Source organism: Dipodomys spectabilis, unplaced genomic scaffold (genome assembly GCF_019054845.1).
Source record: "Dipodomys spectabilis isolate Male_0828 unplaced genomic scaffold, ASM1905484v1 ptg000140l, whole genome shotgun sequence".
Lineage (NCBI taxonomy): Eukaryota > Metazoa > Chordata > Mammalia > Rodentia > Heteromyidae > Dipodomys > Dipodomys spectabilis.
The window spans coordinates 32,100,842-32,125,729 of NW_024870817.1; the positions used below are offsets into that span (position 1 = coordinate 32,100,842).

The 24,888-nt window shown below is 42.0% G+C and overlaps 1 protein-coding gene across 1 annotated transcript in view; it reads left to right on the forward strand.

The window, feature by feature from the left end:
- Adamts6 (ADAM metallopeptidase with thrombospondin type 1 motif 6) overlaps positions 1 to 5,760 on the forward strand; it is a 202,128-nt gene extending 196,368 nt beyond the window's left edge. Inside the window, exon 24 of the mRNA XM_042690837.1 lies at positions 2,620 to 5,760. Within this exon, the coding sequence (XP_042546771.1) occupies positions 2,620 to 2,729 (110 nt within the window). The 3' untranslated portion in view covers positions 2,730 to 5,760. The remainder of the gene's footprint in view (positions 1 to 2,619) is intronic.
- The last annotated feature ends 19,128 nt before the right edge of the window (positions 5,761 to 24,888 follow it).

The window sequence follows — 24,888 nt, forward strand, 5'->3', positions numbered from 1 at the left end:
CAATGTCAAGGATGAATACACCAATCCAATTCAAAACAGTTCTTTTTTTTAAAAAAATTGTTTTTTATTTAAAAATCTTTATTAAACAGACTGGTTACAGTTACGTAAAAGAATACATTTCCTTTTGGACAATGTTACCCCTTCTCTTGCTTTCTCCCAATTTTTCCCCCCTATCCCACCCACAAGTTGAATAGTTCATTGTATAGTTCAACATGGTGTCCAGTGAAGACTACTGCTGCATTTGTTTACCCTTGGTCCCTCCATTTCTGTAGTAATGTAACAGCAATTCAATTTCTTGGTGTACCTAAACATTGTCTGTCCACTCATTAAACTGATGAAAGGTAGGAAGCAATCATTTAGGCTACTCTAAATAACTGAGACAACTGGACTTGTATTTTTAGGGCAGTATTTTCCCAGGAGCAATTCAAATAGTGCATTCCCATTGAGAAGTTTAGAGTTTAACTTCTTGCTTCCTTCCCAACTTCTGGCAATAAGAGATGCTAACTCACGACTGATGATAATATCAATTCAATCTCTTACACTTACCGTGTGTTTTCTGTGCAGATGCTCTAATTGTTAAACCTGTAGTCACCCCATGTTCCATAGTAGAGTGAATAATCACTCTTTAGTGACAAATGAAAAACTTTAGAAACAGAAGAGTGATTGCTTCACAAAGGTGGTACACAACAAAGCTAGTATTAAATCCAGGCAGTCTGGCTTCTAATTTTATGTTCTTGTACTATTGAAACAACCAGTTCTCTTCTATCTGTTTATCAGTTAAATCATTTTTATATTTTGGCAAAGAAGGTCAAAGCCAAAGTTTACTTTTGTATTTGAAACAGTCTTACAAAGACCTGTTGCAGAGTATAATGTGATTTGGGATTAAAGATGAGTGATACTGTATTACCAGGGGTAGGCTCAGTTTTGTTTTTCCCACTCTGGTAACTGTATTATCTTGACAGTAGACTCCTCTTGGTAACAGTGCTAAAAAAATTTCCCCAAAATATTTATTTTGGGAAAAATATTCATATTTTCACAAAATATTCACCTTCTAACCTTTTTATGGGAGTTGGGTAAGTTTACTGATCATGACTAATTAGAAAGAAGAGAAATAAAATACAATACTGATTAACCTCTAGTCTAAAATATGTGCTCTTTTCCCCTCAGATTCACATAGGATCCACCAAATATTATCCAATTTTTAGTAAAAAGTTTTAAGAATATTTTTTGTACTTCTAAACCATCTTTCAGCCAAAACTCAAATTTACTGAGAGTCCTAATGTGAAAAATTTCTGTTCGAATTTCTAAATATTATTCTCTTTGTAAATCAAATCTTGAATAAGTGGCAGAGTTTATGTGTTTGGAGGATTTGAGGGTTCCAGTTTCAAATGTTAACTGTCATTGAAAGGGCTTTGACAGTGAGATCAGTAAGATTGTTACCTTACATTTCGAATAAGAAGAACTGGAAACTTTCCCATTCTTTACATTTAATTTTTCCACGTTTATCCTGTGCTCATGTAACAGATATTAGTTTCTTAGAGTTTTAGTGGGTTTCTGAAGCCAGGAAAAATCAAGCAAACAGTACCCTACCTGAGTCCTAATTACCTTAGAGAGTTTACCCAGGATGCTTCAGTACAGTCAGCCTGGAAAAAGCAAGGGTGGCATTTCGTTCTTGGAAGTGTGTAAGAATTTAATTACTAGATTGATAAAGTACTTTTAAATCTCTTGGTAAAAGTGTTGCAGAGTCTGGAGATGACTATCACCGCCACTGTTAGCAGCAGTGGGATTGTGTGGCTGGCGGGTGGAGGGCTGCTGTGGCTACCTCTGCAAGCAGCCACCGCTGGAGCTGGGGAAAGAGCATTTATTCACCTTCTGGCTGCAACAACTATAAACTGCAACTGTGGCAATTCTAGCGCTGAGGAGAAAATACACATAGGAAAAAAGGAGGCCATGTCTCACTTCCAAATTAAAAAAAGACATTTCTACATGTTTCCATAACCCACAGACTGCTGCCATTTGAGGCCAAGCCCTCGAAGCTTTCTTCTTTGTCTAGTGCAGTTGCTGAATCTAGGCCACCATCAGCAGCCCTTTTCATTCACTCAGGCCCGTCCCCCGCCTCACAGATGCAGAGACTCTCTCGAGACGAGACGTGTACTTTGCTATCAAACAATACAACTCATGTTTGATTTTGGATAACCTTGCACTGTTGAATAAAATAGCCCTTGAGAAAGAAGCAATAAAAGCTCTGTAAGAAAAATGACTCATGTTTCCAAGCTGTCTAAAGTGATCACTTATCCCAACAAATGGTAATTCTTTCAAGACGCAGTGGGCATGCACCATACTTATAAAAGTCTGGAAGGAAAGCCTTGCAAACTTATTTTTTTAAAAAAAAAAAAATTCTGGGCTAAACTATATCAAAAGAATGTTTCTGGTAGGCTGTACCAGTCAGGGCATGCTTAAAAACAAAAACAAAAACCACATGGATGTGGAAGCCAAGGTGGACTGGCCCAAAATGAGGGGGTTGCGGGAGTCCTTGCTAAACATCCAGACACATCAGCTTGTTTATGTACTTGTTTATGTGCCCCTAATTGTTTTCCATTTTCTCCCCCCATTCGTTAGAATGCAAAGATGTGAACAAAGTGGCTTATTGCCCACTGGTGCTGAAGTTCAAGTTCTGCAGTCGAGCATACTTCAGACAGATGTGTTGTAAGACCTGCCAAGGCCACTGACCCACAGAAAGCCAGAGAGAGAGCCTTGTCATTTCATCGTGGAAATGCATCCATCAAGGAGAGCCACCCAGAGGAAGAGGATTGATGTCCTTGCGAAAGCATTACCCTGTGGAAAACATAACCACTGGTCAGCCCTAGCTGACAGGATTTCAATATTATTTTAACTTCTGTGAAGTGGGATTTATTGATCCAAAGTGCTGGACACGGTATTAGGAGGGAATGCCAGATTGGAGAGATCCAAACAACACAGGGAGACTTGCTTACTGTGGAGCGTTTGTGTTCTTTCGAGTAAATCCAATAGCCTGTTTACCTCCTTGGACCATTAAGATAATTTTTATTATGGACTTAGCAATGACACTGAATCCATTTGTATTTAAAACTGTTTAAAATGTAGCTGTTATGACTTGGTTAACTATGGAAGTAAAAGAAGATTCAGAATTCTTAAGTCATAGCTTAAAAAATATTTACTATACTTTATCTCACTACAACAGCACCACAATTTAAATTATAAAATGGGCTTTGAACTGTAATTTAAGGACCAATTATAAATCAAAAGTAATGGAAGTTTGTATTCTTTTTCTCCATTCCACTTAATTTCCTTAGGAATAATCCCCCTGTTCTGAACACTGCTGTGAGCCATATATAAAACTATATTAACGTGGACAATGAGGGACTTAGTTTAAAGCAGAGCAGCGGTTGCTGCAGCTGTGCAAGTCTATAAATTCAGTGCTAAGAGACGGTGGCCAACTCGCCAGTGTGCAAGTGAAGCTGAGATTTCCATTAAAAACTTTAAGAGAAAAACATTGCAATTTCATCCAGAAGCCAGACCTGTGGTACGGTAGAGACTGAAGTACCGGGTCCCTCACTACCACCACACCACACAGGATGCCTTATTTTTCACTTGAGTCCCTCCAACTCACTGTGTTTACATCTTCACCAGCCACAGATCAGCTTCTGCCTTCGATGGTTGCGTGCATGTCCAGCTTACTGAGATGATGCCATACAAAAGATAGGCCGCTCAGTAACAACCAGGCAGCCCCTTTTGCAAGTTGCTGACAATTATGATGCGTTCCAGATGTCCCTTCTTTGATATGGTAGAAGGGCATTTATTTATATGAGAGCAAGTGTGTGTGTGTGTGTGTGTGTGTGTGTGTGTGTGTGCAGGCACTGCTGAATATGCAGATAGATGAGTGTGCTTGCACATAAATGTGCTATTTTGTGAGTTTGAAAGTAGGCAAGGGACAACAACCAAAGAAGAAAAACTCACCAAGACTAGAGAGCATATGGCATAATTTTAACCATCATCCTACCAAGTATTTCGTGGTTTTTTTCTTTTATGGATACTGTTTTGTTAATGTCAAATGTGAAGCCCAATGTCTTGGGCAAGTCAAATTCTAGAATGACATCCACTTAAATTAAAATGACTAGCCCATATCTTCCCTATCTTCACATCTTGCTTGTCCAAAGACTCAACAGCTTAGTTTTTAAAAGGGTACTCTTTAATAACACTTTGTACTTGAATACTCTGTAGCTCATAGCAGGTTCTTGATGAATGTGCTCTGTGTCTAACAGGCCTTCTTTGGTGCACATACATGTATATCATGCATTCACCAAAACTAAATGGCTACTTTGTAAGCATAATATGTACAGTTGAAAAGCATGTGTCATACACACCATGGTTCATTTTTTTTTCTAAAAGGAAAAGAAACTCAGATACCAAATGTCAGCTAATCTTTCAGGTTTCTGCTGTGGCTAGATGGCACTGGCTTGTTTTCTGTACATTCCTTCACAACCATCCACATCTTATTCCCTGCCTGTCTCTCAATACCACAGTTCCTATCCCTGAGTTTTCCGGAAGGTCTCTTGTATACAAGAGATATTGTCAAACCCCATGTAACTGCCCTTGGAAGACCAGCCCAAGCACCACACTAGCTAATATGTGAAGGGAAAGCAGCTTATGGGCAGTGCAGTTGAAGCTTGAATTCCCTCTTGATCCTTTTCAAAGAAACATAAACTTGGTGCTAATGTGCCCTGGTGAAATTAAATAGCGCATACGTGGTCTTTGTGGCAGTTTAAGCATAGGTTTCCTATCTAGATCTGATTGTCACTAACACAAATATCAGCATATGTTTTTATTTCAAAAAGATGCATTACTGACCAAAGGTCCTGCTTCACCCCCACGTGGAAGCTAACAATGCAAGGGCTGTCCCAGGGGTCCTGTGCATCGCCAAAGAGGTGGGGCAGAGGACCGAAGCCTGAATTCCCTCTGGGTCATACATCAGCACCAAAAGCAGGGTGATCCCTACCCTGGAGCATAGCATGCCTTTCAAGATGGAACCAAGCATAGAATGTAACAGGTTTAAACATTTTCAGTTAGGCCCTGAGTTTAAACCTGAACTGGCTTTAAAAAAGAGAGAGAGAGAGAAGAGAGAAAAGACCAACACATTCCACAACATGTTTCAATATCAGTGCTACTGTAGCCATGCATGTGGCTTCCTGAGGCTCTCTTCCTAAGTGATAACAATAGGATCTTCAGTAGAGGCTCCATTGCCCTGGCAGGTGGTCCGAAAGCTGTAGCATTTGCTTAGGTACCCATGGCTGAGAGTAGTCTCTGCCATTGGTATAACTGTCTACCAAACAAAGGAAATGTAAATGTACCCAAATGATTGAATCCCCTACATGAGACTTACAGTATATTCCATTAGGAATTTTTCTATTTGAGTGAATGTCACAGTAAGTATCCTTGATAATACAGAATGAAATTACCTTTGTATTATTGTGATTAGTTGTTGCTTATTATTTTATATGCAGTATTAATGTGGTACACTGTTACTTTTTTCGCTTTTGTAAATTATATTCTAATTTATTGCCATGTTTCCTAACACTTGTCCTACATTCATTCTCTTGCTTGTAATGAAAATGAAAAAAAAAGTCATTGTAACACTTGATGGAGTGAAATTCCACACCAGGCACAGATTTTTTAAAATATAGATAATTTAGGAAAAATAAAAAAATCAGCTTGTAAGAACAATTCAGTGAAAGTGGTCTGTTTCCTGAAAAGCTTGTGTTAAACTCAGTGAAAGGAATTCTTCCCTTGGGATATCACATTTATATTATCTGAATTATACAGCTTGAAATAACCAAAATACCTTTCTTGGGCACTGCGCCTATCTGAGGATATTTTAGTCTGATCTAAATGCAAGGGCTTCAGGATTTTCATGGGAGCTCCACCTCCTGCAGAAGAGCCAAATACCCACCAGCTACTTACTCTGAGGCTAGAAAGGAAGTTCATTTGGTAAATTCTTCAGGTGAGGACCAAGTAATGCAACCTGGTGGATTTTTCTACAGAGACTGAACAAGGAACATAGAAGCATGATAGACACACTTTTCCCACATTCACACATTTCCTTTTAATCTGAAAGTGAACTAATAGCATTGGTGGAATAGCATTGGTGCCCTCTGACACAATAATATAAAAAGGTAATTTTATATATTTATTATCTATAGTTTTATAATATAAAAATAGTTTAAATCTGAACATAACCTTCCTAGATGCTTAACTGTTTAATATTTTAATGACAACTTCACCTGTTGCATAAGAGGTAGAATATCTAAGCATAATGCTCCTTTAGTCCAGCCTCTCCCTGCCCCATACACATGCACACACACACACACACCCACACACACACACACACACACACACACACACACATCGTACATTAAAGTAAACTAGGTTGGGCCATAAGTAGTGATGAAGACCTGTAACCCAAGAAACTAAAACAGGAAGATCAGGAATTTGAGACCATACTGTGCTTCATGGTAAGACCTTGTCTCAAAAAACAAATAACAATAAGAACAGAAATCGGGTTTGGCCAAATAAAATGATTAAGGTTGGAAGTAGATTTCCCCCAGATCACACTAGGAGCCCGAAGTAGCTGATTGTGGTATCAATGGTTGGTTCTCATGGGTATGCACCATCACTGTATTTGCAAAGGCTAGTGCTGCTGAGGGTTGGGTTGGGACCTGCCAAGAGAGAGGGCTTGCTTTCACTTAGATCTTTCAGATTAGAGTCTATCTTTCCTTGTATGTTGTTTTCATGCTTTGAGTGACATGCCTCCTCCTTTGAAGTATCTAAAGGATCACATCATACCAAGGGTACTCACTCCATGGACAATCTGTCCTCTATGGAGATGTTGCCACTTCCCAGGGAGCACTAATGCCATCCTAAGGGTTTTACATTCCCCAAAGCCAGGTAATTTACTTTGGCTCATGGTTTTAGAGGTTTACATCCATGGCTAGCAGCCTCCATTGGTTTCAGGCCTGTGGCAAGAGAGCAGGGTATCAGGAAGAATGTCATGGGAGAAGGGAGTGGTGGAAGGAAGAGCTGCTCATCTCATAGTAGCACAGAAGGAGGCAGGGAGGACGCAGGATGGAGTCCCAGATGATATACCTTAGCAACCTTCTTCCTCCAACTAAGTTCCACCACATCCCAATAATGCCATCAAATCATGAATCCATTGGGATCTGAATCCACTGATTAGGTCAGAGCCCTTATGGTCCCATCACCTCTCAGCAATCGACTCTGCCAGCTGGGACCAAGGCTACAATAATTAAGCCTCTGGAAAGGGGAATAGGGAGACATATCTACCTTACAGAGGTAGGGGAAACATTATCTCACCAACTCCAGGCCTCCCAGAAGTGAGATTGCCTTTTTCCTCAGGCCATCTCACAAGGTGATGTCAACTAGATCAAAGCTGATGCACTTGTGGGAAGGGCCTGGTCTGTGTCCCCAGCCAGGGCAATTGTGAGCGGCATGCCAGCTTAGGGTCACAGTCCTGTACTCGTATTGAATTGCTACTGTCAGAATAGCATTAGAGGAGATAGGACCACTGAAATCACAAGCAAAGGCGGCAATAGAAAAAGTACCAACCCAGAATCACTCAAGGACAGTGTGGCCTCTGTGCCCAGAGGATGACACTGAGACAGTCATTCACTCATATAGCTCACAGATGTGAGTACCTATGGGGTCTAGGTCCTGCATTAGATGTTTAACATATGGTCTCTCTTAGAATGAGCCAAAGCTAAACTAAGAGGATGCTATTATGAATCCCCATCTACAAGTGTTGGAACTGAGGCTCAGAAAGGTTGAACCAGAAATCAGGAAACTGCCATGAGGAGCATCAGCTTCTTAACAGGCAGAGGAGGAGCCTGGTCAGCCTCTGGATCAGGAAGTTGAGAAGGATGCCCCCTGTCGGAGGGAAACTGACTCTTCAGGCCTGAAGAAACCAGACCTTCCTTCTTGGAAAACAACGGACACACGAAGTCGCCAGAGAGGCTTCAGGGATCAGTCCGAGGAGGGTGGCACTTAGGGCTCCCATCTTGGCAGGAGCCGGTGATCAGTATGAAAATTCTAGTGTCTGATGATCCCACCGTGGTTTCGAAGCCTGTAGATTGTTTGTGGGAAGGGGAACAAGGAGAGGTCGGAGCCCATCTAGGATGAAAGATGACTGCCACAGAAGTCAGTTGCCAAACACTTGCCTATAGAGTGCTGCCCACTCTTCTGAAACATCCCCTCGCTGCAAACCTCAGAGTCCATCCCTGCCTGAAAGTCCCCTACACTATTTACAGACACACCAAATGGCCTAGCGGACCTATTTCGACACAACTGGAGCAGCATGATCCCAGGAATGACTTCAGAATAAATTTTGAAGGAGAAAGGTGGGCTTCTCCATATTTCAGCCCGAGAAAGACCACTGGGACTCAAAAACTTCGGCCATAGGGTTTCCGCCAGCAAGAACATTCTTTTGACCTGCGGTGGGTCCACAGAGTAGAACCAGGTGTTCTTTCAGCCCATGCCAGAATGTATTGGCCGCCCAAGTGGCCTCCCGTCTCCACCCCACCATGGGGCTTTAGCTGGCCTTCTACCAAACAGCTGTTCTGGGAGCCACAGGTGGCCACCCACGCCCATGCCCAGGCCAGCAGCTGCACTGGCCTAACTCAGCCTGGCAAGATATGATCTGTTGTCCTTCTACCCCAGCCTCTCCCTCAGCCTTGGCACTCTGGAACTCTGGGGACTAGGGAAACAGAAATCTAAAGCTTAATTAAATATGCTCACTGTGTTGAATAGCCTCACAAAGCTGTTGGGGTCCAAAGATGATCAAAATGTACGCTGTTGCTCTTCCTTCAATAACATCAGTTTTTGTGGTTTTTTTAAACCCTTCAAATTTGTCTTACATCAATGCCTAGAACCTATTTTCTGTTTGTCATACATTTTATTGTTAGACTAAAACTCATTTCCGGGTGCTATGGATGTATAATTAAAAAGAAGCCAAGAATGCTACCTCAAATTTAAAAAAATTATGATCTTGGGAGACCATCCTAGGTGCCTTAGGTAATACTGACATGAAAGATCATTATTGGACATTTGGATTAAATATACTATGAGATGAATAAAAGCACACTCAAACTAAGGGCAGTAAGTGGTAATTTGGTTTAGAGCTTTAAACTTTAACATATAAAAAAATCATAATCCTGAGACAATAAGTTATATGATGAAAAAATGCAGACTATCATTCCATTTAGAAAAAGCAGGGAAAAATAAGGTGTCTCATCTATTTTTTAAATAAGCCATATGTTAAAATAATGAAAGAAGATGATAACCTGGTAGCCCAGTTGGATCTGAAAAATTTCTAAAGGGCAGGACAGGCCAGAAAGACATTATTACCTGATGTGCTCAGAGACCCCACCTACGTGGGGTGCCCCCACTGGGAGGGAGTAGTGGGACCCACTTCTTCTATCCCACATTTAATCGCAATTGCGGAAGTTATGTGTACAGACTATTCTCTATGTCTGGCTTTTAAAAAACCAACATGTTGGAACTTAACTATCCAAATGAATGCTGTTCCCTTCCATGTGACCCCAGAGATCACTTTGTCCTCATTGCAAAAGTAAAATCATCCTTCAAAGCCTTTGTGACATTGCTTCTTCAGATGACCTGCACTAGTTGGATGGATCTGATTTGGGAGAAAAAGAACACACAACCTCACTCCAGACCAAATTTGGTATGTAATTAGTATAGAATAATTTTGGCCCAAAATAGCTTGTGTATTAGGACAAATAATGCCGTAGACTGGAATTTCAAATGTGCTTTTGAACAAGTGATTACTTTGAAAGGGTTTTACTCACTGGTATACAAAAGTTGCAGTCTAAAAAAGTGTTGTTCCCTCTCCTCCCCCGTTTTCCTGCTAGTATTCTTCCTCCTCCTCCTCCTCCTCTTCCTCCTCCTCCTCCTCCTCCTGCTACTGTTCCTCTTCCTCCTCTTCCTCCTCCTTTTTTCCTTCTCCTCTTTTTTTTTCCTCTTCTTCCTCCTCTATCTCCCTCTTATTCATCATTATTACTTTTATATTAGATATACAGGAGGAGATTCCACTGTTGTGTCTTCATACATGTTTATACTGTACTCTGGTCAATTTCACCCTCCCCATTACACTCCTTGTCCCCTCCTACCTTCCACCCCTCCCCCACCAGAATCCCCAGAAGATTTCTTTGTTTCAGTTTCATAGTTGCAAATAACCTGCTTTGGTATTTAACCTCCTTTATCCTCCTTGACAGAACAACCTCCTCTTGTTAGTCCCCACCCAGTCTAAAAATTTTGTCTAAAATTTGTCTAAAAGTCACTTGCATTGCTTCATCAGTCAGTGTAAAATCCATACGCTGCAACATTTTGTTAAATGTTTTGCTATTTCCAGTTCTAAAATTAGCAGGAACCTGGACCACCTAGATGGTGCGGTCTTCTCTATCAGGGTGAAGAAAGATCTCATCTGGCTTCTCCAAGGATTGAGTAAACCTGAAACCCTGGAAGCCAAATCATTTGGCTTGAAATTAGCAAAGTGCTAATTTTACCTTCCTGGAGTCTCTAAAAGAAACACTTTCCTTCCAGAGACCTAATTAACTGAGATCTGTCAGCAACATTAATGAAGCTACCCCCTGAATAGGCAAGACTTGAAGCTTGTCTGTTTCCTGGCCACTGATGGAAGTGTACAGACTGCACCCCAATTCATACTGAGACAAATGCACCCCAATGTGCACATGCAGGCTTCATCTGTGTAATGCCATTGCATCACATGGATTTGTATGACACTTCCAAAGTAAACCTGTCATTTGACTATCAGAACGGTCCTCCCTGAGCAGTGAGCGGCATCTCCTAACTTACTTTAGTACTATGCAAACAAATGTCTATGAGAGTGAATGCAACTATTGTAAAGAATTCCAAGAGCGAATCATTTGAAGAACGTAAGTGTTCCGTACTTATGTAAATTTTTACTTGGGCTTTTTTTTTAATAGACATGTACACATATCATGATACAAACTAAATATTATTTCCCAACATTTTGCTAGAACTTACCTGACAAACATATAAAGAACCAAATCATTTTAAATTTATATTCTCTCCCTCCCCAATCTCCACTGTTTACAAGGCTCTGTGGCCTTGTTACTCGATGACTGTGGCTCTTTTGTGCTTTGCAGTCTGTATAGAAAGCTACCCTGGGTAGTAAAATCCCTCTCAGCTGTCCCCTTCAGCCCACAAGCCCAGAGCAAAATTTTCAGCTATTAGGAATTAATAATTCATTGTCACAAGGCCAAATGTGGAATAAAATATATAATTGCAAGTTATCTTTCGATGGTCACTGGTGGCTCATGGCTGTAATCTTAATTACTAAGGAGGCTGGGATCTAAGGATCACAGTTCGAAGCCAGCGTGGATAGTAAAGTCCATGAGTCTTTTCTCCAATCAACCACTAAAAGGCTGGAAGTGGAGCTGTGGCTCAAGTGGTAGAGTATCATCCTTGAGTAAAAAGACTAAGCCTCCAGGCCCTGAGTTCAAGCCTGAGTACTAGCATATAGTGAAATACCATGTTTGTAAAAAGCTTTCAAATAGGCTTTTATTTTCTGTATGTTTCAGTGAATTAGAGAGAGAGAGAGAGAGAGCAATACAACAAATGTGTGAATTTGGTGAACCAGTGAACATAGGTGAGAAAGAGTACAGTTTCACAAAGATCTGCTCATGAAGAGATTACACAAGAGGGTTGAAATCTTAATCAAAAGTTTAAAGCTCAATGAACTAGTCTTTCCTTTTATAAGCAGAAAAGCAAGTAAGGAAAGGAAAGCCAGGAGCTAGAGGTCCAGGTCTTTCAGATCAAATAGTGGCACACACATGCAAATCTAGCACTCAGAAGGCAAAGGTAGGAGGATTATGAGTTCGAGGCCAGCCTGAACAGTATAGAAAATTCCATGCCAGCTGGAGATACTAGTGAGACACCATCTCAAACCCACAGTAACAACAAAGTGTACATTTTAGTACCCAAAGCAATACATTGTCCTTTACAAGTTCCTACGACTGCCTCTAGTTTACTTTGTCTTTTTTTTTTTTTTTCAGAAAAGGAAGATTCCAACTGCTAGCACAGAACACCATACAAGCGGCTTAAGCATTAAGAAAGGCAAGTTTCCAATGAAGTCGGAACTACCCCAGCCCACAGGGGCTCCTCTTCTGCTGTCCTTTGTGTTTATAGCTCCCTTCATTTGCAGGGAACAGCAGAAACACCAGAAGCACAGGCTGGCAAAGAGGGGGGACTGTTTCTGCAGGTTTGCCACTTTCTCTTGGAGAGCAAGAAAGGCCTCCAGAAAATGAATCCCAGGGACACAGAATCCAGAATTCAGCCACGTGGAGATGGGCCAGCTTAAGGGAAGCTGAGCAGACCTGAAATGTTTTTACCTTGGCAACAAGGGACCAGGAAGGCTATAAGTAGGGACTGAGAAACCACATGGGGGTCTCAGAAAACTTTATGGGGACTGTGTCTGAAGCCTAGTATCTGGGAACTAGTTGTTGGAGCCTCCCAGGCTGAGGCTTGCACTGGCTACCAGGTGTATCTCCACAGGGTAAGAAATGCTTGGGGAGTTCTGGCCAAGTTTAGAAGGGAGATTTGTGAAAATAACTAGCAAAGTCCTCGAGAAGTGCAAGAGAGCTTGCAGAAGCCAAATGATATCATTGTTCTGTCTAGAGAAGCTTGAATAATCGCGCATCTTTTCGCCTCCCAATTGCATATTAACAATTACTCATCTTTATTAACTGCCTTATTGAATTATTCACGAAAGCAAGGGTTCTAAAACTCACACACAGACCTGGCCTTCCTTTGCAACATAAAGGAAACTGTAACCACTCCTGCTGAGAGTGGTTAGTGTAATTAAAAGGAAAGGTTACTGCATAGAAGAGCTATGGACAACGTCATAACCCACAGATGACGTTCAACAACACTTTAAGCGTGTTGTGGCCCTACCATTCCTGAAGCTGTATAGAAGACAAATTAGAAGGTGACATCAAAACTGATAATAAAATGACTGAATGAAACTGTACTGTACTGTAGAATCATGCTTCTCCCAACTTAATGATGTTAGGGAGGAAAAAAACTCTGAAATTCTTCACGAATGCATCCAGATGTAGAAAGGGCTGACTAGGTAGTGCTGGGGGAAATAAACAAGGAAAAAAGTCATAAAGAGAAGAAATCCCAATTCAGTGACAAAGTCTTGTTCCATGAAAACTAGGATGACAATTACTCCAAAAAATTAAACTTAGAATTGCCAGCAATTCCTCTTCAAGAAGAGGCTGGAAGAAATGCTTCTACTCCCACGTCCATTGTAGAATTGCTCCCAGTGCCAAAGAGTGGACACAACAGTCCCTCAGCAGACAAGTGGATGGACGAATTGTGGGGCTTACTTACACAGATCATTCTTCAACCTTTGAAAAGGACATTCTGACCCACACTGCAGCATGGATGAACAATTAAGACATGACACTGAAATAAGCCAGACACACAGGACAAATACTACATGATTCCACTTACAGGAGCTCTCTGGAGCAGACAAATTAATAGAGGCAGAGAGTAAAATGATAGTTACCAGGAGCTATGGGAAGGAGGAGAAGGTGGGAAGGGTGAGGATGGGAAGTATTTAATGAATATAAAATTTCCATTGGAGATCAAAAGTTCTGGAGACAGATGGTGGTGATTGCTGCTATTTAACGTAGTGCTGTTGGACTAGCAATATGGTTAAAATGACAAGTTTTATATCATGTATATTATACTAGGAAAGAATAAAAAAAAAAAAAAAGACTGGGTGCCAGTGGCGCAAGTGTGTAATCCTAGCTACTCAGGAAGCTGAGATTTGACGATTGAGGGTCAAAACCAGGCTGGCCAAGAAAGTTCATGAGACTCTAATTTCCAATTAACCACCAAAAAGCAAGAAGTGGAGATATGGCTTAGGTGGTATAGTGCTAGCCTTGATTTAAAAAAACAAAAACAAAAAGAAGCTCAGAGACAGTGTCTAGGCCTTGAGTTCAAGCCCCAATGCTGGCACAAAAAAAGAAAAAAATATGCATATTATGTAAAAGAAAGAAGACAAGGGAAAGAGGAAGGAAAGAAGAAAGAAGGGAAAAAGGAAGAAAGGAAAATGGAGAAGACAGAAAGGAAGGGAAAAAGGAAGGGACAAGGAGGAGAAAAGAGAAAGGAAGGAAGGGATGTAAGAACAAAGGAAGGTTAAAAGGAGAAAGGCTCCTAGGACCATGCCCTAACCCCTAAATCTCCGTGTCAACTTGAGGGAACCAAGATCATGGTCACCATTTGTCCAATGGTAACATGTCCTGTCATTACAGTTGTGCTCTCCCTTGCAGACTTGCCCATTGCCTTGTGACTTGCATGGCCATGGCTATGACTCCTGTCTCATTGTCTCTGAGTTTGGCCACATAACCCATTGTTCTCAGCCAATGAAATATGAGCAAAGGGACCTCTTGACCATTGGTAGTTGGCCCTTTCTTTGTCCCTTCTGCCATGAGATTAGCTTGTCTGAATCAGAAACCATTTGGGTGATTTCCTTTTGGGATGTTCATTTCAGTGTACTAGGAACAAAAGAAAACAATAACATAAACGATAACCTTATATCCTTCAATGCTACCTTCCATTTAGTGATGACATGATCTTTTTTCTCTGTCTCTTCTAGTCTCTCACTTCTTCTTCCTCAGGAAGGGGAACTGCCTTCTAAAAGCATCACCCTTGGAGACAATGTGTTTCCTGGCACATTCCTGGCTATGTAGTCTTGTGAGCAGGTTGTACTGAGAGTAGCTATTCTGAGAGTCCATTGGGAAATCTCCCAAATGTATCTAGAAAAATGAACAGAGGCCAGGCTTAGAGACTTACGTGATATCTCTGTGCTCTTGCCAGAGAACTGGGTGAAAGGCCATTGGTGCCTAGCCTTGAAGGAGGAAGGTATTTTTCCCCCTTGCCTGATCCCTGAACTTTTGTCTTCAGTCCTTATTAAAAACAAAACAAAACACCCTCCCTGTTTCTAGCATCTTTTCCTCTTCTAATATTCAGGATTGTTCTACTCCTTCCATCTGAGATGTGTAAATTGCTACATCTGGGTAGAGCCTTTCCCAACTGTAACTCTGTGAGCATTTTTTTGCCTGTTCCCTTGGTGTCTGACCAAAATAGGTGCAGTCATGAGGACTAATGCAGGCTGTTGGCCCTGGACTGCGGCTGTGAAGCAGATGGAGGGAAGAAACGAAGGCTCTCACTGAGAGGCCTGTGGCAAAGGCCTAATCCAACACATTTGCCAGCCAGCAAAGAGTCTGAAAATGATGGTCTTAACCCTTTGTCTTGATTGCTAATTTCTAGTTGCCATATCATATTCAGTGTTAGAAACCATCCACACACAGAGCGATTGCTGTCTCAGTGGCCAGTGCCCTGCCTTGTGCACCAGGCTGGTGAATTGATATCTTGTGATGGCCAGGCAGACTCAGGGGGTGGGGAGACACCAGCTCTGTGAAGAGCTCAAGTGTTCAGTCCAACAAGAGAGAAATGGGCGTCAGCCAGCCGTCGCTGTCTGGCCTGGTGGTGGAGAAGTTGTAACAAGATGATAAATAATTGTGCTGGTTTATGAGCAGGGAGCTTTATTACACCAGAGACTCAGATCCTTTTGAACACAATTCCCAGACCTACCCAGTGGCCTCAGAAGCTCTGATTGACAGAATCATCGCCATTTTTTGAGGGGGAGAAGTTGAGTTATGGAGCTGTGCGTCAACTTTTCCACAGCCCTATGGCACAAATAGCCCCAGCATTAGGTTTCCTGCCTCCCAGCCAAGGCAGGCAATTTTTTCAGACCTCTGGCCTCTTTCACAGCACTCTTCTGATACAAGTGTCACCCACCAAACATCCAAAAAATTTGAAGGCCCAGCACAGCTTTGGCTTCGAATTCGAGTTGAAAAACAATTGGTGGCGTGCAATAGAACCCTTCCCAAAACAGGGCAGGAAAGCAGCCAAGCAGGAAAACAGAGTGGCTCCCTCATTAGGAGTCTCTGCTGGAGGGACAGACACCAGACACCTATATTCTCCCTGTGTGTGGCCCCCAAGAACAGAAAATGTGGGAGCTCACTCCTCAGCTCTGCTCACTAGTAGAGCCTGGTTGGTACAGTTGGCAAACATCAGACTCCATATCTGGCTCAGCACAGCCCCATTTCTGAAACTGATCATGAGGTTCAATCTTCCCTGCCTCAAAGATCCCAGGATGCACGGCTTCCTCTCAATAAGTCTGGGACAGTTTGAAATGTGCCCAGGCCAACCTAAAATGACCAGAAAACATCATGGCTGTCAAGGAGCTTATCAATATAGGAGAAAAACAATGCTCTGAATTACCATAAAAACACCCCAAACAATAACAACACAGAGAGAAACAGAAAAAGAAAGTGGGGATGAAGAGGAGTTGCGGGGGAGAGAACTGGAAAATCAAGTAGCTTCACCATGAAGGCATGATTGTTTTTGTAACCCACACTACAAGTCACCAAAAAGAATAAAGCACAAAGCCAGGAGAAGTTGCCAGTCCCTAGACAGGGCATGTGGAAGGAGGTGGACCAGCTGTCCAGTGTGACGAGATTGCTGTTGATGGCACAAGCCTGCAGGGAGGTGGCTTTGGATGGTGTTGCCATGGTCTGATCACAGTTGTTTACATCTATTCCTTGCAATAGTAAAACAGCACTGGGTTTCAAGCGCTGTGCTTCGGCAAGCTAACTGCAGTCCCCTTCAAAGCACAGGCGCCCCAGCACAGGCCTGAGAAGATCCTCCCTTCTCAGTTCACTTGAGATGACACTGAATGGAAAGAGCACTCATTTCCTACCCTTGTTTCTGTCATCTGTCCCTATTTTACCTGTTTCATTCCCCTCTTGGTTTGGAACAGCCATATATAACTCCTCCTTGTACTGGCATGAGGCTCAAATGAACTATGTATGAACTATAAGTCTTCCTAGTTACCAGTGCCCCAGAGTTAGTCTACCATTGCCCTAGCTTGTGGTATATTTTCCATATTTCAGTCACACATAGGGCTTTGACTTTCCCCTTCACTCTTTTACAGACAGTGCTGGGGATTGAACCCAAGTCCTCAATAGACACTGGGAAAAGTTTCTGAGCTACATCTCAGCCTGTCTACTCTCTATTCTAATTTCTTTGAGATGGGTGGAGATGGTTTGTAGCAGTGTTTCAACTCTAGGCCTCAACTTGTACTTGGCTTTCTTGCTCACAACTGGTATTCTAACACACAAGAGCCATGCTTCCATCCCCCATCCTTCATCTCTGAGCACATGAGTTCACTACATGGTCCAATATTCCTGCTGTGAACCATAGTTTCTGTCAGATGACCATCAACTACTGAGTATCTTGTCCCTATTTCCTATTTCTAGAGTAGGTGAACTAGAATCCAATGTTTGCTTCACTCTAGGCAAAGGTACTGAAGTCTTAGAGTTTTTTGCAGATCTGTTCTAAAGACACAGATCTGTTCCATCAACAGATCATTTGATGACTCCTGAACATGGTCTCCATACTAGTGGGCAGTAGTAGATTAGTGAGTAAAAAGACCATTTTAGCAGAGACTAACAAATGCCAGGCTCAGTAACAACCACACCGTGGGATCTACAGGAAAGGAGAGTAAACCATAGTACAAACATTTTGGACAAAAACTTCAAAGGACACCACAACCTAGCTCCCTGTTTTCTACCTGCCACCTTAACTTCATCATTGAAACCCCCCCAAAAAACAGTAGCAGAGAAATGTCTGTTCCTTCTGTATCTATAATTTCAGAGAAGACAAGTCTCAGAAGAGGTGGGAAGAAATTTAAGTGGAATTCATGTGTCTACAAGTGCACTGTGGCATGTACAGTTTCATAACTGAAGAAGCAGTTATTCTTTACACCACCAGTGTAAACAATCAACAAAATGAAAAGAATGACATGGAGAGTATGCACACCACAGGAGGGGACATTATGCAGAATACAACATAAAAAAGACAGACAGATAAAGAATCCAGCCTGGGAATGTAGTTCAGTGAGAGAGAGGGGGGGGGGGTGGGGGAGGGAGAAAGAGCTTGCCTAGTCTGTGTACAGCATGTGTTCCATCCCCAGAACTGCAAATACATATGTACATACATAAAGACATACAAACATACAGACAGACAGACAGGCATAGTGGTGCACACCTGTAATCACAGCTATGAGGAAGGTATATGTAAAGGATCAGTATCTGAGGCTAGCTCTAGCAAAGAAGGGAGACTCTTCATGAACAAATAACTAAAGAAAAAGGCTGGAAGCATTGTTCAAGTGGTGGAGCACTTGCCTTGCAAGCTTAGGGGCCTGACTTTAGACCTCAGTACTACCACTAAAAAGAACCAAAATAAAACAAAAAAGCAAGCAAAAACATCATAAAGGAGGATGCCATTTAAGGAGGAACACAAAAGTGGAACTTTCCTGAATGTTTAAAATACGATCTATTTTGACAAACTCAAGGAAACAGAACATGGTTTTTTTTCCTGCTGTTATTGGTGGTGGTGGTTGTTTTTGTCTGGGGAATTTTTTTCTCTTGGGGGGAAGGAGAAAGGGGGCATACAGAAAGGGAGGGAGGAAGGGAGAGAAATACAATCACACTATTCAGTATACACTGTGTGGAAAATGACCCGTGTAACTTGTGGGCAGGGATGGGAAGGGGAAACTTGGGGAAAGTAAAGGCCAGGATGACAATGTCCAAAAAAAGAAATGCACACATTACCCAACTTAGGAAATGGTAGGTTCTCTGTACAACACATTAAAAGTAAAAATACAAACATTCTTTAAAAAGTAAATATTTAGGTTCATACTATCTTTGAAATAATTTCTCTCTATATTCTGTGGATTGTCTTTTGGTCAGCTGGCAAGACACTTTATTACAGCAACAACAACAATTCAGAGTATGGGGAAAATGTAGAGGAAAAGAAAATTTAGGAACCAGAGAAAAATTCTCTATAGATGCTTTGCTCTGAATCAGAGCTTAATAAAGGTGTACATTGACTAAAGAAAAACTTAAATGTAAGATAATAAAATGCGAAGACAGAAAAGCTAGAGAGACACAAAATGAAACCCCACTCCAGAGGGAATGAATGACTTACCAAGAAAATGAAAGGAAGTGACGAAATTTCATTCTTCCTTATGGCTGAATAATATTCTATTGTGCACACATACCACATATTCTTGATCCATTCAACAGTTGTAGGGCATCAGGGCTGATTCCATAGCTTGGCTATTGTGCATAGTGCTGCAATTAACATGGAAATTTCTCTTATAGCCTGACCTACATTCCTTTGGATAAATGCCCAAGAAGGGTAATGCTGGATTGTATAATAGTTTGAATTATTTTTTTCAGATTCCTATAATGTTTGCATAAACTTTTCTGGTTGAGGATCATTACTCCAAAATCCTTCAAAAATGCCAAACTTCCTGAAGGTCATGTCAACTCTCAACATGTTTTAGATTTTAGGGCATTTCAGATTGTTGACTTTCAGATTCAGGATGCTCAGTTTAGACATAAATTGTGAACTTTCCTTTCTTGTCGAAGCCAAGTTGGATTCATGTTGAAAGCAACGGAAAGAGTCCTGCCTGCGATGTACAGGAGGCTGGCAGCCTACCGGGGCCACATTGGCGGGGGTTGGGTGAAATTGATGAAAGTGAGGATGCTGATCATCAACTGCTTTGTTGAATGGCAACTCCTTTGTACAACTACTTAAAGATAATACTGTACACACTCACACATATGAAGCATCTTAACACAAACATCATGGGGAGGGGAGAGGAGGACAGGAAACAAAGTGCTCCCTCATCTCCGGCCCCTGCGTGATAGAGATACTCCTCCTTCACTGTTGAGCCCTTGGTGAGCTGAAAATGATGCATGGCTCATGACACACACAAAGTACAAAGAGAGCAAGTGATAGAAATAAATTAACACAGTACTTGATTGCAATGTAAATGCATTCTTAGTTTGGCTTTACTTACTGTCTCCCCTCCTTATCAACCAAGTGTTCCTTGACACAGGCTCTGTGTTTTTCTGGTGTTTTTCTATGTCCCTGGGCCAGGAACAAACACTGTTTAATGAATTGGAATGCAGGTGGATTTTTGTTTTAATAATTTGCAGCCTTGAAAGGAAATGACTTACTTGAATTGAGAAGTTTACTTAAAATGGTGGATTTGCTCATTAGGAACTTGTCCTAGACTCATACTCGATCCTTCCCCTGGGTGCCCAGTGAGGGGCTGAGCTTCACTGTGATTTTCCATCCCTGAGGGTGTAGAGAACAGCTTGAACACGGGGTGTCTGAAGAAGGCTCTTTTATACCACATAGGACTTGCCCCCCCTGTGGACTCCATTAGTATTAGATTTCTTACCTTTCCCCTGGCCAGACAGTGTTCTCCCTACAGAAGCCAGGCATGGGAAAATTAGCCCCCAAAAGAGTGTCAGGACTCTGCAAGCTACCTCTCCATAGGAGCAGCACAGCAGAAACTGATAAAAGTGTCAAGGGAGATCTCTGCCCTTTGACCCTCGCTGGTCATCCTCAAGGCCTGGCAGATGACAACCTAGAGAGGCATAGTGCCTCAGACCTCATCTGATGCTGGAATCGCTGAACATATGGAAACAGCGATTGAACCTGAGGGGCTGGGGCTCTTATTTTAGAGAACAGAGGGTGAGAGTATCAGACAAACTGCCGTCTCTACACGCTGGACAGAAGAGTGAAAAACAATCACCTAATTATGACATGGGCTTAATTTTAACAAGCTCAAAGCGTTTTCCAGCACTCTTGAAGAAAGGTTCTCAGCCCCCAGTGATTTCAGTTGCTTCAGGACAACCCGCACTCTGCGTCTGGGGCATCAATTTGATTTACAGAGTATTTCAAAATATTTATATATTTTTTAGGGTTTCCATCACAGCCTCAGCCAGTAACCTGCTGTGTTTGGAAAATGTCTGGGCAGTAATTGTCATTGTTTGCAACCGCTATTTTGGACTCCGGGCAAGTGCTGTGGCATTTTGTAGAATCTAAGAATGCAATTACGAAAGTTGTGTACATAATCCAAATGACCTCTTGGCTTCCGAAGCCCAACTTCTGTAAAGGAGGGGAGGGCGCGGCGGGGGGGGGGGGGGGGGGGGGGGGGGGGGGGGCGAGGAGATGCACTAACAGCCACAAAACGTTTGTTTAATTTTTCTTCTGTAGTTGGTCAGTGGTACGTTGGATTTTTATTATGGCCAATTTGGCAAAAAAAAAAAAAAAAAAAGATCATTAGTGTAACAATTCCTTATAAGTACAAAACAATGTTGAATTAAACACAGAAGAAAGAGTAGGAGTGGCAGAATGGGCTCTTCTGACCCAAGGTCATACCTAAGTGTTTGAGGAGGAAATTAGATGCGCGTGACATGTCTGGGTCCTAGAGCCTGCCGTTCTTCATGTCCCAAGTCAAAGAAAGTACTCCACTGCCACCTAAAAATCAGGTGCGATCAGATAAGAATTTTGTTAAAAAGAAAAAGAACAGAAATCCTATTTAGTTAGGGACTATCTTGGAGTGAGTGAATGTATGTGTTGCCCTGTGTGACATTAGAAATTTAGACTTCTTAGATCTTATCCATGTCTGAAGGGATCGGGTTACTCACAAATTACTTTTCCTCTTTCTTTCTTTTTTTTTCTTTCTTTTTCTTTCTTTGTCTTTCTGTCTTTCTTTCTTCCTTTCTTTCTTTTCTCTTTTAGATACTATCTGGAAACGGCACTACTGAAATCCTCCTTTAGTGACAAAAAGTCATTAAAGTCTAGTTGATCAGCAGAATTTCTTAAGTGCCAACAGATAAGTAGTTTGGGTTATTCTAGTGCTGGAAATACAGAACTGTCAAAACAAGACAAAGCACAATAATTTCACAAGGAGGAGTATCATGATTGGAGCTGGGTGGTGTGGGGCTGGGGTGAGGGAGAACGGCTCATTGGAGGAGTTTAACTTGCATGATTCCCAGCTCACTCCCCTCCAAAAGAGAGAGATCAGATTGCAAGTACCTTCCAGGCTTAAGGCAGCTACCCCTGTCATTGTCCCCACCTGAATAAAGACTTGTGCATCCCCACTCAGGCTACACTCGGGTTTACAGCCTCATCTCAGAGTTAGCGCTTTCTTTTCTTTGGTGGTACTGGGGTTTGAGCTCAGGTTCTTAAGTTTGCTAGGCAGGCACACTACCACTTGAGCCATGTTTCCAGTCCAGATTTAGCCCTTTATGGTGCTACTCAAGGTCTTTTCTTTACTCTCCAGCTGGGATTTCAACTGTTAAGAGTCTCCCTTGTAAACTACAAAGCTAGCCCCAAAGAGATCCACTGAAAACCTGTAAGGTCAGTCCTGCAAGTGGGCCTAGCAACTCCTAGGCTCTCTCACTGCTGCACATCCATTTTTTTTTCATTTTCCTACCAACTCTAACTTCATCTTCTGTTTTCTCACCCCTGCCTAGAATTATATTATAGACTCTCCCCCATCACCCCCTCCACATACCTATTTCCACAAAACCACCCATTTGTGTTGTAGGTCTGTTCTAAACTGCCAGCCAGGCTCTCCAGACATCTGTGTCAACAGCTGATACCCAACAGGAGCATACAGGGCTGTCTTTGCAGGAGAGCCTTGCCAGGCACCTTCATGGAGGAAGAGCTCCTTCAAGACATGTCTGGTCCAGTCCAGCTGCAGGACAAGAGACTGTGCAGAGGTAGCTCAAGGCTTGCTCACAGGAAGGCAGAGCTGCAGCGATTAGGGAGGGGTCCTGAGCCCAGACTCTGATAAAAGTCAGAGTTGTACAGTCTAAAGCATGTATCACCTAAAAAGGTGACCTCCTGTTCAATATCTTGGTAAATCATCCAGAAAGATCAGTAAGAAATTATTCCCTGGAAGCATTTTAAAAGTTGTAGTTTTTGTTTCTTGTTTCCCCCTTTTTCAGATTATACACATGGACAAGAAAAAATACTTTGCTGACTACTGTTTGCATAAATTATATGACCCTGAAGTGACAATTTTGCATTAAGACAAGCCTATCTTTCAGCCAAAGGCATTTATATAGTATTGGCTTTACTAGATACTTCCTTTCTCTATCATATAGACTCAGTTACTCTGTTTTTCTGTTGTTGTTGTTTTGTCTTTTTTTTTTTTAACTGTGAAAATACCACACAGAGGGGTTACAATTTCATGGGCAAGATAATGAGTACATTTCTTATCAAGCATTGTTGCCTCCTCCCTTGTTTCCCCTTCCCATCCCTTCCCATCTCCCACCCCCACCCCTGTTGTTTTGTCTTTTATTACTGTAAGCATAGCTTTTGATTCACAGAAATGAAAGCATGGACATTTTGTTCATTCAGTTTCAAAGGGAACTGATGCTTTTGTGATGTAAAGATGTTCCCTGGGAAGCAATGACAGCCTTTGCCTGAACAGCGGATTTAACAACTAATACATTATTTTCTTGTGCCAGGAAAGCAGAGTGAGTGGAGCCTCAGACGGAAAGAAAGCAAGGTATTCTCATGGGAATGCGAACAGAAAGGACTCCAATCCTCCTGGTTCATTCCAACCAAGCCAAACTGCCTCACACCAGGAAATAGCAAATTAACTCTTTCTTATGTCCTTCACTTTAGCTAAGAGGAGATGTCAGGAGAGTGGAAAAACTACAAAAGCTCAGGGACAATATCCATTCTCTGAGTTCTAGCCTCAAGAATGACATGCATCCCCTTCCTCCCCACAACCCCAAAGTAGTATATTCTAGGGCATTACTTAAGGCCAGAATTTTCTATACCCCAGCAAGTGCTACCAGTCCTAATTCTGTTAGTTAGACACAATACAAGATATTCAGGGTCTCCCAATATTTGAGGATAATGTATGTTTTACCTTTGCCTTCTACTCTCTAGATTCTGGTCCCTTGCATTCAGGCTTTTTATTTGGTAAGGTTTCCAGGTCTCTCATGGTCTAATTGCCACCCACTAAACATACTTCACTGGATTAAAGTTGTTATTTGATAATTTGCCCCGGGGGGGGGGGGCACTATCTCTGAGCTCTTTTGCTCAAGGTTAGTGCTCTACCACTTGAGTCACAGTTCTATTTCAGCTTTTTGGTGGTTAACAGATGAGTCTCATGCACTTTCTGGCTTGGGCTGGATCTCAGATCTCAGCCTCCAGAATCTCTGGGATTATGAGGCCTGAGCCACCAGCACCCTGTGGTTAATGTCTTTAAATGTGGTACCTGAAACTGAGCCTGATTGTGAAGGTGTTCTCTGGAGTAGAATGTGTCTTGTAGTGGGAGGCCTCCAGTGGCATAGCACAAACATTAAGCATTAAGCATATTCAGTAGTATTATCCACGATTTTGTAAACAAATGTAAATTGTATGTTAGTGGCATTTGGGAATGACACAGAATGATGTGGGACAGTTCTGGGGATGTAGAGAAAAAAATAAATTCAATCTCAGTTGTTTTTATTTATTTCTTTTTTTTTTGTCGGTCGTGGGGCTTGAACTCTGGGCCTGGGCACTGTCCCTCAGCTCTTCAGCTCAAGGCGAGCGCTCTACCACTTGAGCTACAGCGCCACTTCCGGTTTTCTGGTGGTTTATTGGAGATAGGAGTCTCACGGTCTCTCCTGCCCGGGCTGGCTTTGAACCGCGATCCTCAGATCTCAGCCTCCTGAGTAGCTAGGATTACAGGCGTGAGCCACCAGCACCCGGCTTATTTATTTATTTCTATCACACTGTCTCTAGGAGAAAAATACTTGAAGAAACAGACCT